This window comes from Cydia splendana, chromosome 25 (assembly GCF_910591565.1).
Source record: "Cydia splendana chromosome 25, ilCydSple1.2, whole genome shotgun sequence".
NCBI classification, from domain to species: domain Eukaryota; kingdom Metazoa; phylum Arthropoda; class Insecta; order Lepidoptera; family Tortricidae; genus Cydia; species Cydia splendana.
This window is the reverse complement of record NC_085984.1, coordinates 2,892,845-2,910,210: the sequence shown is the minus strand read 5'-3', so window position 1 is coordinate 2,910,210 and position 17,366 is coordinate 2,892,845. Positions and strand designations below refer to the sequence as shown.

Sequence of the window (17,366 nt, the reverse complement as noted above, 5' to 3'; positions counted from 1 at the left end):
GTCAATATGGTGTTTACTATCGGCTTTTGCCGATTCCGTGTCGATATTGTCGCCGATGTTCGTTTCGCAGACGATTCGAAGACGAAAGAGAATTGGCAGAAAAAGATCTCAACTAGTACAAAAAAAACCGGGCATGTGCGAGTGGACTCGCGCACGAAGGATTCCATACCATTAGGCACGCAAAAAACGGCAAAAAAAAATCGTTCGTTGTATTGGAGCCCCACTTAAATAATTATTATATTCTGTTCACTTCTTACTAATTGTATGTTATTTTTAATATACTGTCTTTTTGTACAATAAAGAGTTTACTACTACTACTACTACTGTTTTTAGTATTTTTTCTTGTTATAGCGGCATCAGAAATAGTCATCTGTGAAAATTTCAACTATCACGGTTCTTGAGATACTCTGGTGACAGACAGACAGACGGACGGACAGCGGAGTCTTAGTAAATTGTAGTAATAGGGTCTCGTTTTAATTTTTTACCCTTTCGGTACGGAACCCTAAAAAAAGAAACATCGATAAAGGTGTCGGCCGATGCGCTCTTATTGCGCAAACCTAAAGGTGTTTTCTAACGGCTTTTGCCGATTCCGCGTCGATATATTAGGGGGAGATCCTAGAATTAAGCCGATATTCGTTTCACAGACGATTCGATGACTGTTCCTTTGGCAGAATAAGGGCTCATATTGGTACAAAAATTAAAATGCCTTGAAAGTACCTAGTTAACATTCTCTACCTACTTAAAATTCTGCGTTTTACTTTAATTACCCCAAAACGTGCAATCGAGTATTCACAGTAAATCACTTACCAACTTAACAAGCGTCTGTCACAGTATATTAATAATTTACAGTAGGTAAATTAACTCGATGCGTTTTCTATTTTTAGACATATGAAAGTGCGTTTAGACTTTACACCAAATAATGATGGTATTCATCATGGTCTAATCCAGCGATCGGCAACCTTTTAGCAGCCAAGGGCCCGTAGTAGTGAACGAAGTTGACGCGGGCCGCACTTTGGTAATATTTATGACTTTTTAGTAGTCATTGTCGTTTGTCAATAATACATACAAAATAGCCAGGGAGGCTCGCGGGCCGCAAGCGAGAGGTTCGCGGGCCGCCTGTTGCCGACCGCTGGTCTAATCTAACGAGTTGTTTAATATACAGGGTACCCCAGTAATCATCAACCCATCGCGGTGTGGCATTCCACCAAGGCACACCAACCGAGAATGTTTGGTCGGAATTATATGAAAGGGACTATCTTTACTTTTCAGACTACATACTAAATATATTTTATTTCGGAGTTAGGTTTAGGTATTACGGTACCTAATAATATTGTTACCAGAAATGTGACAAATACTTTATAAAAAGTATTTAAATACAAAATACAAATACTCCCTTGATATACTATTTCAAATGCAAAATACAAAATAGTTTTTGAATTTGTATTTAAAATACAAAATACGAAATAGGTATTTTCAAAATACAAATACTTTGCGATAAAAGGTAGGTACTCTGAATAGTGAATACCTAGTCTAAATTAAAAACTATTACTCGGAATTTCCGAGTTGAAAAGACTCTTTATTCTTTGAAAACAGTGTGTCAATCAGTCCTCTATCTAAAGTGCAAATTTCTAGTTGTTTGCTCATATTAACCGGTAGGATGGATGGATGATGGTTTTTAACGGCCAATTTTTAAAGTATTAATTTAGATTTGTAATGTTTTACAGCTAGTATAATGCCTCTCGCTAGTGTGATGAAAACATCTCGTTTGTGTTTCACCAGGGCAGAAAAGTTTGTTCTCCACTCGTGCCTTGAAACCCTCGCAACACTCAAGATTCCACTTTTTAACCACTCGCTACGCTTGTGGTCATGTGCGAAATTACTAAACAGATTTAACAGTTCCATGTTAAAAGAATGAGAGAGTTGCCAGGATTGTAACATCAGAAGAGATTGTAACTCCTACCTACATCATTACCTACTAATATAAAGTATTTTGAAAATAGAAAATAGGTCCCAAAAACTATTTCAAATAAAATATAAAATAGTTTTCTTCAAAAGGTATTTAAATACAAAATAGGTATTTTGCATTTTGTATTTGCATTTTGTAGCGCCAGCTAGCTCGGGGTTCGGATGACTAGGCTATTTAAAAGTGAAAACGACACCGATAACTGAATAAAAGTGTATTATATTGAAAGTAATTGCACTGGTAACGTACATATGGGAAACTTATTAGAAATTAAGCACTAAATACTGTAGTGATTTACAAATTATCATTAGACACATATTAATCGTATCGCGTCGGTTGCCGGACTGCGCGGGAGCGGCGAGAACGTATCTGTATACGGTCGGTCACGCGCAGTGCGTCATGATTCGGAGCCGTGATTGGCTCATGCGGTGCAGTAGGTAAGTCGTCCAATCCGCGAGTTTCGTTCGGCCGGGCCGACGTTTGAGGTTGGCGCGTTATACACTCCCCCTCCAAGTTCCCAGAACGACACGTTGGGGACTTGGTAACACTAACATCTCGCGCTAAGTTACGAGGGCGACCACGTAGTCGCCGTGGTTGGACAGGCACCGAAGGAATACCTTGATGTAGCCGCCTTGCAGGTCAGGATCTCGACGACTCAAATAAAAAGCTTCGATTTGAAGTAAACTATTATAATTTCAATAGGTACTGGTTTTACAAGGGTTCCTTGACTAAAACGGTTAAATGTAAAAGTGGTGTGGTAATCGTATGGAGGCTGATGAAAGAGTGATTTGCATAATTTGAATGTCCGAAAATAGTGGTTAAGATTTGGGTGCCTCTAATTGGCCGCGATACATAATATGTGGAGCGCTCCTATTGGTGCTTTAGAAAAAGCTTCCAAATACTAGCCGAGCTCGACGGCTGCGTTTAGTTACTGTATTATACAAATAAAGGTTGCGTTCGCAACACTTGACCTGGTGTGAATGGTGTCAAATCAGAACTATGGTATTTACCCAGGTCGGTATTGGTTTGTACGTCAGCTATAACATAAGAAGTTGGACTAATTATTTTACTAATGCGATAGGGACCATCCCGTTTTGGCATGAATTTCTTTGTTAAACCTTTAGAAGCGTTACTAAGCAAATGAGTGTCTACCAGAACTAGGTCATTAACGCAAAACAAAGGTGACTGCCGTCGGTGCTGGTCAGCGTCGCTTTTCTTCTGGTCCTGCTGGCGTACAGCTTTCTCCTTTATAACATCCCAGTTTTCGAGAAACTTCTTCAAGTAAGGAGTTATTTGCGGCAGAAAGTTTTCTTTTGACAGAATAGCCTTTAAATCGCGTTGAGCATCAAAAGGAGTCCTCATCTCTCGAGCGAACATCATGTGAGCTGGACTGCATCCAGTGGTGGCACAAAGAGCACTATTCATCGAGAACCTGATCGCTGGCAGGAACTTGGGCCACGCACGATGATTGTTCTTCACTAAAATAGAGAGTTGAATCTTGAGGTCTCTATTCTTGCGTTCTGCAGGGTTGGCCTCAGGATGATAGAGTGGTATTAAATTCTGCTTGATTCCCAGCAAGAACATGGTCTCCTGCATCACAGCTGAGACAAACTGAACTCCATTGTCAGAAATGACTCTTCTTGGGAATTCATACCGTAGGAAATACTGCTCGATAAGGGCTGGAGCGCAGACTTCTGCTGTGGCGTCCTTGAGGGCTATCAGCTCCACCCAGCGTGTAGCCGTGTCCTCGATGAGCAGCACCCATTTCTCTCCATTATCTCCTTCAGGTAAAGGGCCAAAGAGGTCTATAGCAAGCACCTCTCCTCTTTGATTAAGCACTGGGGTCTGTAGTAGTCCCATAGGCTTCTGGTTACTTATCTTGTAACGTTGGCATTCTTAACATAGTTTTAAATATTCCGTGATGTATTTGCGCATTCCTGTAAAGTAGTACTTTTGACAGATGCGTGCGAGAGTCCTTTCTACGCCCTGATGACCAGCTGTTGGGACGTCGTGGTACTCTTTTAAGACGGCCTCCTTCATAGAGTTAGGTACTACCAGCTGAGCTTCCTCTGACTCGGAGTTGGGATTGTAATAGTAGAGTATCCCTTGGGCCATGACATATCCTCTCTCTAGCCATCTGGTCGAGTTAATAGGTTCAGAGTCTTCCAGGTCTTGAATAATCTTGGAGACTTCTGGATCTTCGAGCTGTGCAGTACGTAGTTCCGTCCAGTTAACTTGTGGAATATCAATAATAATAGAGCAGACTCCACATTCTTCTTTGGTGTTTTCATCGCAGACAGGTCGACTCAATGTGTCTGCTATGACATTGGCCTTTCCAGGTGTGTATTCATATTTGATGTCAAAACCTTGCAGTTTAAGTGCCCACCGGATAAGGCGACCACTTGGTGACTTGTGTGTCAACAGCCATTTCAACGGCTGATGATCCGTCTTCACTAAAACTGTATGACCATCAATATAGGGCCGGTACTTCTCAACCGCCCAGATCACAGCCAAACACTCCCTCTCAGTTGTGCTGTAACGGCGTTCTGCTGGAGTGAGCAGCCTGCTGGCATACTCAATGGGACGCTCATCATGTCCTTCGCCTTGCATAAGACAAGCTCCAAGAGCATAGTTGCTCGAGTCAGTCCGCAGAATAAATTGTTTGCTGTAATCCGCTTGCACCAGGATTGGAGCAGAAGTTAATCTGGTTTTGAGGTCCGTAAAAGCCTGTTGTTGCTCGTCTTGCCATTTCCATGGTTCATTTTTCTTTGTAAGCTTGGTAAGCGGCTGAGCTACCACTGAGAAATTTGAAACAAACTTTCTGAACCAAGCGCAGGTTTGGAGAAATGTCCGGAGATGCTTGAGATTAGTTGGCTCCTTCATGGCTAATATAGCTTCAACTTTCCCATTATCTGGCTTTATACCGTCAGGGGTGATGAGGTGTCCAAGGTACTTGACCTCTTTGCAGGCAAAAACACATTTCTCTCGGTTTGCTCTTAAGCCAAACTGACGTAGTCGGTCGAACACAAGTTGCAGGTCTTGCAGGTGTTTCTCGAAACTGTCAGATATAACCAGGAGATCGTCCAGGTAAGCTAGAACTGTAGTATTTTGCAAGCTGGCACCGGATTTAAACTTATCCATCAACCGCTGGAAGGTTGCAGGTGCATTCTTTAAACCGAATGGCATTCGTACGAAACGGTAGGTACCGAATGGTGTGATCACTGAAGTCTTATCCCGATCAGCTGGATTCACACTTACTTGCCAGTATCCGGATCTCAGATCTATGGTACTTATGTAGCAATGTCTTCCGGTCGACTGCAGCAGCTCATCAATTAAGGGTAAGGGATAGTTATCTGTCTTTGTGACGCTATTCAGCTTTCTATAATCAGCACAGAATCTGACAGTATTATTCTTCTTAGGGACAAGAACTGCCGGCGAGGTCCATGCAGATTCACATTCCTCTATTATCCCTTCCCGGAGCATCTTCTCAATCTCCGCTTTCATTATTTCTTTCTTTGCAGGTGTGAGCCGGTATGGAGGTACAGATATAGGTGCATGGTCTCCTGTGTCGATATGATGTTCAACAATTGGAGTGGGCGCTCCCCCTAGACTGAAGACTGCACTATTCCTCCCTAACACTTCGGCTAATTTCATCTTTTCACCTTCGCTGAGCATTGATCCTTCTTCAGCATGAAGTATATTGCTTGCAGCAATTGACAATTGCGTTGGCATGTCAGATTCATACTGTATGGGATATCTCTCACCACCTGGGAAACACCAAGTATGGTTATCAAAGTCCAGGTCGAGCCTAGATGCTTTTAGAAAATCGATTCCCAGTAAAGTTTCATTTTCTTCAGCTTCAGGTAAGATCAGGAACTCTTGAGGTATTACTCTATCCTTCACTTTGACATCTAAGGTAATTTTGAGCACATTTCTAATTTGAGTTATACCATCGGCTAATGTCACTCTCATTAGCTTCTCGCAGAACTGTTGCTGTCTCTCAAGTAACAGTGAGTAGAGCTTCCGACTTGCCAAGCTTCTCTTTGCGCCTGTATCCACTAAGGCAATACCTTGCATGTCTAAGATTCCAATCCCTAAAATTGGCCGCTGACGCCTTTTTGTGTATTCCTCATATGTGTCAAATAAATCCAACACGGGGTCCTCAGAGTCATTCTGGTCCATTAGGGCTCCAGGTGTAGGCTCCTTGGAGTCCTCATCCTTCTGGTTTGTCCCTGAAACGTCCACAGCTGAAAATAAAATTCCCTCACAAGGCGTGGTTGAGTTACTGGAATTATCTATACTGTGACCCGAAGATGACATACTGTAGTTAGTTATATTGTGACCATTCTTGTTATCAGCTAGGGTTGCCAGATCGAAAGGCGCTATTATCGGGAAAAAATATCAATTTTTCGGGATTTTGGGACCTAAGTCGGGAAAAAAAAAACATTAATTTTTTTTTATACCACTTCGGTGGCAAACAAGCATACGGCCCGCCTGATGGTAAGCAGTCACCGTAGCCTATGGACGCCTGCAACTCCAGAGGTGTAACATGCGCGTTGCCGACCTTTTAAAAACCTGTACACTCCTTTTTTGAAGAACCCCATATACGTATTGTAGACCCTCGGGAAAACCTCGGAAGGGAGCTCATTCCACAGCCGGAGCGTCCGCGGGAGGAAATTCCTCTTAAATCGCACAGTACGCGACCATTTAGGTTCTAGGGTGTGAGGATGAACACCCTGCCGACGACGAGCGGTGCGGTGATAGAAAGCGGCCGTTGGCATCATGTCAAATAGTTCCTCAGAGCACAGCCCATTAAGGTAATTGTATTAAAAACAACGATATTTTACATTATTGGCACTACGTCAGCTGCTCTGCACGCGCTCCCGCCCCTCACCCCTCACCGCACAGTGTCTCGCCACGCGGGTCGCTCGCTTGCTCGACGACAGTTCTGAACTTGAAATTATTGTTTTATTACGTGAAGCTGTTTTTCGGGACAATTTTCACTTTGTCGGGAATCGGGAACACATGCTAAAAATCGGGAGAATCCCGCCAAATCCCGACCATCTGGCAACCCTATTATCAGCTGATCCTAAATCAGCTGTAGTCAACCTAGATTTGGCGTCAATGACCTGATCTGGCAGCACAGGAATGTTACTAATATTATTTGACACGGTGCAAAATGACATTTCCTCACTATGGGAACTATTTACTTGCTTATCACTGTTATCAATAAAGGACTTTGCAAAAAGTGTGCACGATTGTTGAACGACTATGGGGTCGTCCTGGGAGCTGTCGGCGGCGCGGGGCATCACCGGCTTTGCTACTAAACCGTCACCAAAGAAATTTGCAGGAAGTGCATGTCGAAAATCAGTGGGAGACAAAAAGATCTCGTCAAGCTTATCATTTTGAACTTTAGGTATAGAGTTAAGAGTACTACTCACCGGGGAGAGCTTCTTAGTCTGCTTACCAGTGTCCTTTAACCCTGGATTGGACGAATCCATGCTGCAGTTGACAGTACAGAAAGTAGCATTACATTTTTCGCAATTTGCACGTATAACACCTACTTGACCACAACCATAACAACGTAAGACATTAACATCTGATGTGTTATTATTATTATCGTTAGACGTACCACTAGAGTCTTTATTTAGTTTTCTACATTCTTCTTTTACGTGGCCGTAACGTTTACAATACCCGCACTTCTTACTATACGACTTAGATTTCGCGGCGGACGCGGACGCTGTATTGTTATCACTGTTATCATCTATCTAAACGACGCGGCAGAGGCGCGCGGGGCTCGCGGGACGGCGGCGCGGCGCTCGCGCTCGCGGCAGCGCGCGGCGGCTTTGACACGGCGACGGGACGACTCGGCGAGGCGTAGCTCACGTTCTTGGAAGCGGCGGCGGCCTTTGTATCGTTCGTACTCTCGTTCAACGATTCTTCGACAGCGCGCGCCTTTTGTAACAATATCTTAAACGTTGCGCACTCTTCCCTCTTAACACGTTTACGTATACGTTTGTTTAACAGTCCGTACACCATATCCAATTGTACCTTCTCAGCCAACTCGCTACGCGGCAATTTTGCCAACAGCGCTCTGCACTTTGCGACGAAAATATGAGTATTTTCGTCGCCTTGAGGTGTAGCAAATAAGTCGCGGTAAATGCGTGGCGGAGCTCGATTGTCGCCGTAGGTATGGCGCAAGCTGTCCAATACTTCGGCCCATGAAGTTGTCTCCGGTTTTATGCCCTGCCACCAATCTGCGGCTGAATGCGTTAATAGCATAGATAACCCTCGAATGGCGTTATCGTCCGAGATGTTTGCACAATCTTTGTAGGCTTCAATGGCGTCAATAAAACCTTCGATGGACTCTTCTGCATTTCCAGCGAATCGAGCTTTGCAGCGAGAGAAATTTCCTCCTTCTACAGGAAACGGTGTCGATGTAGTAGACGACGACGGGTGCCTAGAGGTTGTGATGACGCTTTCCAGCAGTTCCCTGAAGGCGTTGGTTTGCGACCGTTGCAACGAATCCACAAGCGTCGCGACGTCATCTCTCGTGAAAGAACCTTCTCGAGCGGGCTCGAGGTCATCTCGCGTCGGCGTCGACACACGTCGATTTCTCCTTGATTTAGGCGGCATTTTAGTACACTATATTGTTTATTTTAATGAATCACGGCACAAAAGTCCACTTTTTCACTATAGCCTCACACTTGGGCAGCCATTTTGTAGCGCCAGCTAGCTCGGGGTTCGGATGACTAGGCTATTTAAAAGTGAAAACGACACCGATAACTGAATAAAAGTGTATTATATTGAAAGTAATTGCACTGGTAACGTACATATGGGAAACTGATTAGAAATTAAGCACTAAATACTGTAGTGATTTACAAATTATCATTAGACACATATTAATCGTATCGCGTCGGTTGCCGGACTGCGCGGGAGCGGCGAGAACGTATCTGTATACGGTCGGTCACGCGCAGTGCGTCATGATTCGGAGCCGTGATTGGCTCATGCGGTGCAGTAGGTAAGTCGTCCAATCCGCGAGTTTCGTTCGGCCGGGCCGACGTTTGAGGTTGGCGCGTTATAATTTTAAATACAAGTATTTCAAATAAGTCACATCTCTGGTTGTTACTATATAGGTAAACCTATACCTTTCAAGTTTTACACAACCGAAAAGTTTTACCATAGTTATAAAAACTGAAATAAATGTCATATACTAAGAAAAAGTGACCAAGGCTGGAATACCAAACCACCAACACCAATAATACCAATACCAATAATTTTACCATAGTTATTTGAATTTACGATACTGATTAGATCTTTAGACTGTGGTCTAGGCATCCTATCTCCAGCACAAAGACGTGACGCCGCCAAGGTCCCCGTTCTAACGCTCTTGACCTATTGCAGCTGATACGCCTTTGGACCTTGGAGCACTCCATAGACATGGCCAGAAATACTTACTCGAAAATTATTTTTACAGTACATATATAATATGGTCCTATTTTCCCGCACTATTGCGTAAAATAGCACTTTTCGTGCGATGACAAAAGTTTAAAGGGTCATAATATGTACTGTATAACGTTGTACGATACACGTGCGAATAGGTAATTCGCAACTCGTGTCGATTTAAAACACTCCCTTCGGTCGTGTTTTAATTTATTGCCACTCTTTTCGAATTTCCTCTTTTCCGCACTTGTATCGTAAATAACTATTTTAAACTTAATTGCACGATAGAAATGGCGGACGAAATGCCTTAAGGCATTCTCTTCCAGTCAACCATTGGGTCAAACAGAAAACTTGTACTTAGTGCAGGATTGTAGACAACGAGAACAAATATGAAACACAAATCAAGTTATTCTAATTATACACTTATAAAAATAATAGCAATACTCGTATACCTATGTACATATAATTATACACAAAATTAAGGTTTGTGTGGTAAACCTTTATAGATTTAGATTTTCTTTATTTGCAAGAAACCTAGGTCACAGTATTCAGTTTAAATTTAAACATTTTCCGCTTTTTTCTACTGAAGAAAATGGCTTGACAGAATTTAGGTAGAGAAGTGCATCTGAATTTAATCATGAACCAATATTCAGACAGAGCCACATTTGTGCAGTATTTTTATCTCTAATAGGGACCTATTCCTAGTGTAGAGTGAGAAAACAAGTGCGAGTCGGACTCGCCCACCGAGGGTTCCGTACGTCATGTTATAACGGCAACAAAAATACATGTTCATGAGATACCTACAGCCTGGTGACAGACAGACGGACAGTGGAGTCTTAGTAATAGGGTCCTGTTTTTACCCTTTGGGTACGGAACCCTAAAAACAGCAATAGGTACCTACATTCAGTAGGTATAGTCAGACCAAGTTAACTCTGCAGCCATTTTGATAGCACAGACTATGTGTTAGTTTAAACGTCATAATTTCATAGCAGTTTTGACGTTTGAAATAACACTTGCACAGTCTGTGATATTTTTTCTATGCTCTGACTGCTCGAGTCCTAGTAGAGTTAAACCAAGAAAAGTCTGCAACGACTTTGATAGCATACGCAGTGCAAGTGTTATTTATACGTCATAATTTCATAGAAGTTATAACTTATAGTGTTATAGTTTAGTTGACGTTTAAAATAACACTTGCACTGCGTGTGCTGTCAAAATCTCTGCAGACTTTTCTTGGTCTGACTCACTCTAGCTCGAATCCTAATACCTTTCCCCGTAATACCGATTGCTTCATTAATAAATTAACATACAACGTAACAGAAATGCTCCGTTAAATGACGAAACAAAATTAAAACCATTAAAACCCTGTCATTGCCTTGTTAAATTTAAAAAGTAATGTCCGTATTACCGCCGCCATTTTCCAGCCAAGATGGCGGCCGCTTGTCAATTAATTATTAAAACCCTACGATGTTCTCAACCTATTATAGACTGTCCTATTTTACAATAATTATGCACGATTCTTACTGTATAATTTCCTTAAGGAAAGATATGTAGGTATTTTGTTGTTATGTAGGTATCAGGGACGTATGTTACGAGTAAGTACTTATGTATAGCTTCTAATTATACTCTGCATCTCTAGGTATTTAAATAAAAGTAAACAAAATCTACCCTCAAATGGCTCCTCAACCCAGTTGAGGTTAGATGAAAACATTACATGATGTAGGTTAAAGTTAAAGTCAGGTCGTTCAGTGACAGATCCAGAGGTGGTTTTGTATTTGGTTGGTTAACCCCTATAGGGTTAACCAATAAATGTTAGAACTAAGTACCCGAAAATGTACAAATTGTTTGTTTATTTTTATTTAAGTACCTAAATATTTCATGTCAAAATTTCATGTTATTTCAAAATGGCGTTTAAAATTATAGCATAACTCCGATTGTATGGCGGCGGGGGAGAATATTATTCGTGTAATTTAACTCAGATGTAAAACTCTATCGAGAATAAAGGAAGAAAGCAAACAAAATATCATACCGAAGATGCCACTGTAACTGTAGTAAATACTAACTGTAGTAACTGTAGTATACTTATGTACAGATAAATTGGGACTGTAGGTGTATTCGGTACCTCCCCTTATATATCAACTGTCAGTTCGAAAAAGGAACAAATATAAGTTTCAAATATGGAGCCGCCGAATCGTGACCGGCCGGCGGCGGGCTGCGATTGGTCGCCGGCTCTGTTCTTATTGCTCAAGCGCAATGGGGCTAGCCAAGACAGGCGTACATCGACAAACGCAACACGAAAAGTACATATATACACACCTAAGTTTTTTTGTCAAAATTATATTTTTGATACAAGCTTTTATCGCTAACTAGTCAGCAGCAGAAGTTGCTAAGCGGGCGAGTGTTCAAAATTAGGGTCTATTGTTTCCCAAATAGTTTTAAGTCATGATGTATTTTCGTTAGTCATAATAGGTTTTTCTCAAAAACGCGAAATTTTCAGGATTGCCATAAAACAAACCTAACCTAACCTAACCTATCTATAGAATAACCTTACGAAAATCCTGAAAAGTTAACGGTTCCAGTTTTATGACTAACTATAATATGAAAAACAATACATTATGACTTAAAACTTTATGGAAAACAAAATTCTATTAACAAAAAAGTCGCGTCAAGATCATTTAGAACTTAGCAACTACTGCTGCTGAGTGTAGGTATTTTTCTTTCAACACGCAACTAATAGTTATCAATACAATTCTACCAAACCCAAACACAATTTGGTTGCGTTGTTTTATCACAGATTTCCTATGGTCACCTCCTGTGTCCATTATCAGATCAGCTCGATGATTCAATAATACTCCACACGTATGTGGTTTCAGGTCAATTGGATAATGGGAACTTCCTACAAGGTAGGTATTAGGTAGGACATCTTTTTCGTCGTTCCCTCATGACTGAGGGTCGTTACCAACAACTAATGTCCCTCCATCTATCGCGAACAAGGGCTATGTGGGCTGCCCTCTGTATGCTTGTCTAATGGAATCCGACCATCTTGCAGGGGCTCTTCCTCTAGCGCGCTTGCCTTCAACTTGCCCCGGTATAATGTCACGTTCGCGGCTAATGTAGGTATGGAGGTAGGACATACATACCTACATTATACCTACATTGTAAGTTTTTTTTTTAATAAGTTAAAGCAATGGAGCGCAGTATACTCGGAGTCCGTAGAGTCGATCGGGTAAGGAACACAGAGCTGCGCTCCAAAACTGGAATCGCAGATGTGGGTGTGAAGGCCGCCAAGCTCAAGTGGGATTGGGCGGGACATATCTGTCGGATGCACCCGGACAGATGGGCCAAAATAGCGACCGAATGGGCACCACATATCACCCGAGGCAGAGGCAGACCAAAAATGAGATGGCGAAACGACCTGGACTCATTCTGTGGCGACTGGCGGGAGCATGCACAAAGCCGTGACGAGTGGCGAAAGACGGGAGGCCTTTGCCCAGCAGTGGGACACAATATAGGCTATTTGAAAAAAAAAACAAGTTATATCAAAGCTTGTAAAATCGGAATGATGCAGATGCAACGAAAAGGCAAGTGACTATTTCCATACATTAGGACTTACCTTAGGACTCTATAATTCTCGATTGTTAATTATAACGTGAGTATATAACCAACTTATGCACCACATTAGGCAGAATAAATGATTTACTTACTTACTTGAAGGCAATTGACGAAAAACTATTAAAACAAATGCCGAACATGTAAAACAAGATTTTATTGATGCTTTGATATAGGTAAACAAAAGAATAAATAGGGCTAAAACTATGCTTATTTTGTGGTTATTTTTGCCACCCGCTTCGCTTAACTTTTCACGTTTTTATTTCCATAATATGCTTTTAATCTGCCCCAATAATCCTTTCATCCCGAATTAAAAGCATCGTAAATCTAACACTATGTCAAAATCATCGAAAATATGTTAAACGCAACAATTTAACACATTAAAAACAAAAAACATTTACAATATCCGAATAAAAATTCTCCGAATTCATCGAAAATCCCTCATCTTTAAGACTTGGTCTTAAAGTTCAAATTCGTTTGGCAAAAGTGAGTGAATGTATAGAAGTATAAATCAATCAAAGAGCGCAGACCCATGATTACGAGTCAGATGGTGCGGGTTCGATGCCAGACGGGCATCAATCAAAACTTCTCTATTTTACTTTGTGATTTACAAATCGTACTTGTTATGTGGTTGTTATTAATGTTGGGGATGGTATAATAAATTGTGTGCTTATGTAAGCTTTAGCATATGGAAAGTACAGGTTTAGGTTAGGTTAATGTGGCTAATTCCTTCACAAGGGCTATTCAGATGGCAGGCGCTTTCGTAAAAACTAGTGCCGACGCCAATTCCTGGGATTAGTTGCAAGGCGGACCCCAGGCTCCCATGAGCCGTGGCAAAATGCCGGGAACAACGCGAGGAAGATGATGCTATAGGTAATTTCATGTTTTTGCGTTTTTAACTTTCTGTAGTCATTTTATTCTATTTACTCTAAATCGAATGAAAAATTAAAAATTGAAAAAATGAAAATGAAAAATTAGTTCTTTCTCAATTAGTACGACATTTTAACGTTAATAATTTGATGCATAATAAGCAGTTTGGTTTTACACGGGGTCGCTCAACAACCGATGCTGGTGTTGAGCTAATTAAGCATATTTTCGATGCCTGGGAGGAGTCACGAGATGCTTTAGGTGTCTTCTGTGATTTATCTAAGGCCTTCGACTGTGTTTGTCATGAAACATTAATCAGGAAACTTCATTATTACGGAGTTAGAGAATCGGCACTGAATTTACTTAAGTCCTACTTAAATGGTAGAATACAAAGGGTCGATGTGAATGGACAGCGATCATCTTGGGTCATTGGTCTCTATGGGTGTACCACAGGGGTCAATATTGGGGCCTTTCCTGTTCCTTATCTACATAAATGACTTGCCATTCCTTGTTAAGACCCACCATGATATAGTATTGTTTGCAGACGACACCTCACTTATTTTCAAAGTCAAACGTCAGCAACAAGCTTACAATGATGTAAACAATGCTATTTCAAAAGTAGTAAATTGGTTCAATGTTAATAATTTACTGTTAAATGAGAAAAAGACTAAATGTATTAAGTTTGTCACTAGTAGTAACGTAAGGCATGTACAAACAAGTGTCATTGTGAAGGATGAGGAATTGGAATTAGTTGATAGTACAGTTTTTCTTGGTATAACTTTAGATTCTAAACTCCAGTGGGGTCCCCATATTGCTACTCTTTCGAATAGACTGAGCTCTGCAGCTTTTGCAGTGAGCAAAATCCGTCAGTTAACTGATGTGAAAACAGCTCGATTAGTATATTTTAGTTACTTCCATAGCATTATGGCATATGGTATTTTACTGTGGGGCGGTGCTTCAGAGATAAATACCATTTTTGTTCTGCAGAAGAGGGCTATTCGAGCAATATACAAAATGAACCATAGAGACTCACTTAGAGATAAATTTAAGGAAATTGACATAATGACAGTGCACTGTCAATACATTTATGAGAATATTCTGTATGTACATAAAAATATGGTAAATTTTAGGAAAAATTGTGAAATTCATAATATTAATACTAGAAATAAACATAAGCTCGCAGTGCCCTTCACTCGGCTCCATAAAATTAAAAAATCATTCATGGGTAATTGTGTAAGATTTTATAATAAACTTCCAAACCATATTACTGAATTATCTATTAATAAATTTAAGAATTATGTAAAGCGTAAACTTATTTCTAAAGCTTATTATACCACACAAGACTACATGAATGATATTACAACGTGGGATTAATTGTTATTCGAAATGATTATTTATTTATTAGGTATATTTGATTATTGATGAGGAAATGGATATTCCGATGTAATACTATCTACTTCTTTTGTTACTTATGCTTTTTTTTGACATTTAGATTTTATTCTAGAAATTCTAGACTAGTATTTTTTTATACAATCTTTTTAATGTTTGACGATCCTTTTGTGAAATTTTTAGTGTTAAATTTGATATGTATAATAATCAAATTTTATTATGGAATAATACTAACATCAATAAATTGCTCTGATAATTAGATTAAGATTAATTACGATTCATAAGAGCTTGTTGCTAGGCCTACATGAATAAAGTAAATTTTGTTTGAAAAATCGTTTTCATAAGTTAACAGATTAGAAAATGAAAGAAAATTCAATGACAATATTTTCATAACATAATGACAATAATTATTGATGACATGGTCATCGCCGATCGTTATTGGACGTCATACGATCAAATCGAGGTGTCAAAGACAGATGCACCGCTCAATTAAATTAAATGGCGGTGGTGACCATTACTTATTACCAAGTTTCGCGGACAGTAAATATGGACAAACCCTCTAAGTTTCAATTTTAAAACATCTATATAGTACATCCACTGAAAATAAGCGTTGCGAAGTGTGTCTTGCGGCTCACACCGTGTCACCAAGCTGAGTGAGGACCATTTAACGCAACTCTTAATTTTGTTATTATTCTTAGTTAGTTTTAGTGGTTTTAAGGTTATGTTATAGTTCTTTTGAAATGCTTTTTCTTTCTTTCTTTATATAACTAGTGGCTCTTGTGAGCTGAAGACCTCGCGATTTGGTTAAAAAAATTAAAATGGAAAATACTTTCGTTGCGTCATTATCATAGCGAACTTACAATAATCTTAAATGCCATAGACCCGGCGCTTTAGTCATTTATGTCAACTTCCGCTATTTTGAACATTTTCACAACACGGAACTGCTAGAAACACACACACAAAACAAATTTTTTTGCTAATAAAATGTCTCTAGAATCAATTGAGAAATGCGACCGATGTAAGTATTTGATATTTGGGCATTTCTTTTTAAAGTTGTACCCCCAACTTGCATTTTAGATTCTAGAATTTTTATATTATTTCCACTCAGAATCACGAGCCCTTTCGATCCTAATACACGAAAAAAAGTGTCCCCAAAATTTCACACAAATTTTTGTGATCCGTTTTGTTACGGTCATAGAAGGTTGTATTGAAAACCGTAACCAAATGGACCAAACATTTTGAGGACACGTTTTTTCTCAGTAAAAGTGGAAAAACCTCGTGATTCTGAGTAGAATTAAAATAAAAGTTCCCAATTCTAACACAAAACATTATGGTAGGTACAACTTTAAATAGAAATGCCCATTTACCACTAGCGTTTCGGCGAAGGAAATCGCGAGGAAACATACATCCGCGAAGAAATTCAAAGGTGTATGTGATACGCATTGGGCTAGCGTAGAGACTATAGTTCAAACCGTCTCGCACATGAGGGGAGGCCTGTGCCCAGCAGTGGGGCGTAGATAGGCTGAATAATTGTTATATAATTTGTCACCACTACCTCATGGTCACCCTACCGCGATGACACTAATTGATCGTCCACCTGATCAAATTTGCATCTTAATTGTCCGCGTAATGTCCGATTTTATCGCTGGCCGCATACGATAATGCCATTTGTCAAACATGGTCATTTATCCAGGCTCCAGGTTTTCAATTAATAAATTTAAATTATAATAGATAGGGAATATCAATACCAGTAGCCGTAAGTCTAGCGTACTACCAGAGATATATATAACTATAACACTTATATACTCTCTGGTACTACTTCGGCTTTTGGCTTTGGCAATGAAATTATATCGCGGTAGACCCGTTTGTGTAATTAATTAAATATGTGTACAAAACGCGAGAGTTTAAAGTGTTATACTTTGGCTAGCTTTTTAACCAAAGTCGCGGGCAAAAACTATAGGTATTTTAACTATATTTAAGCTTTGGTTACCGCGATAGTTACTCATGAAATAAAACTATAGAATCGGATTATATCGCGTTTAATGAATTGATAAATGTATGTATACGAGTATTTTTGTGTAATGTATGTGTTTTGTAA

At 40.1% G+C, this 17,366-nt stretch overlaps 1 protein-coding gene and 2 long non-coding RNA genes across 4 annotated transcripts in view; 1 reads left to right on the top strand and 2 right to left on the bottom strand.

Annotated features, from left to right (window-relative positions):
- Positions 1 to 17,366, top strand: part of LOC134802884 (uncharacterized) — a 128,895-nt gene that overhangs the window by 95,191 nt on the left and 16,338 nt on the right. The gene's annotated exons all lie outside the window — the stretch shown is intronic.
- LOC134802881 (uncharacterized) overlaps positions 1 to 17,366 on the bottom strand; it is a 77,907-nt gene that overhangs the window by 52,282 nt on the left and 8,259 nt on the right. The window lies entirely within an intron of this gene.
- On the bottom strand, positions 7,724 to 8,742 carry LOC134802589 (activity-regulated cytoskeleton associated protein 2-like). Its single transcript, XM_063775225.1, has one exon. It carries the CDS (start codon positions 8,597 to 8,599, stop codon positions 7,724 to 7,726), a length of 876 nt encoding a protein of 291 aa, XP_063631295.1. The 5' UTR covers positions 8,600 to 8,742.

Excerpts from the sequence above, each read along its gene's own strand:
- LOC134802589 (XM_063775225.1), bottom strand. The coding sequence starts at position 8,599 with ATGCCGCCTAAATCAAGGAGAAATCGACGTGTGTCGACGCCGACGCGA.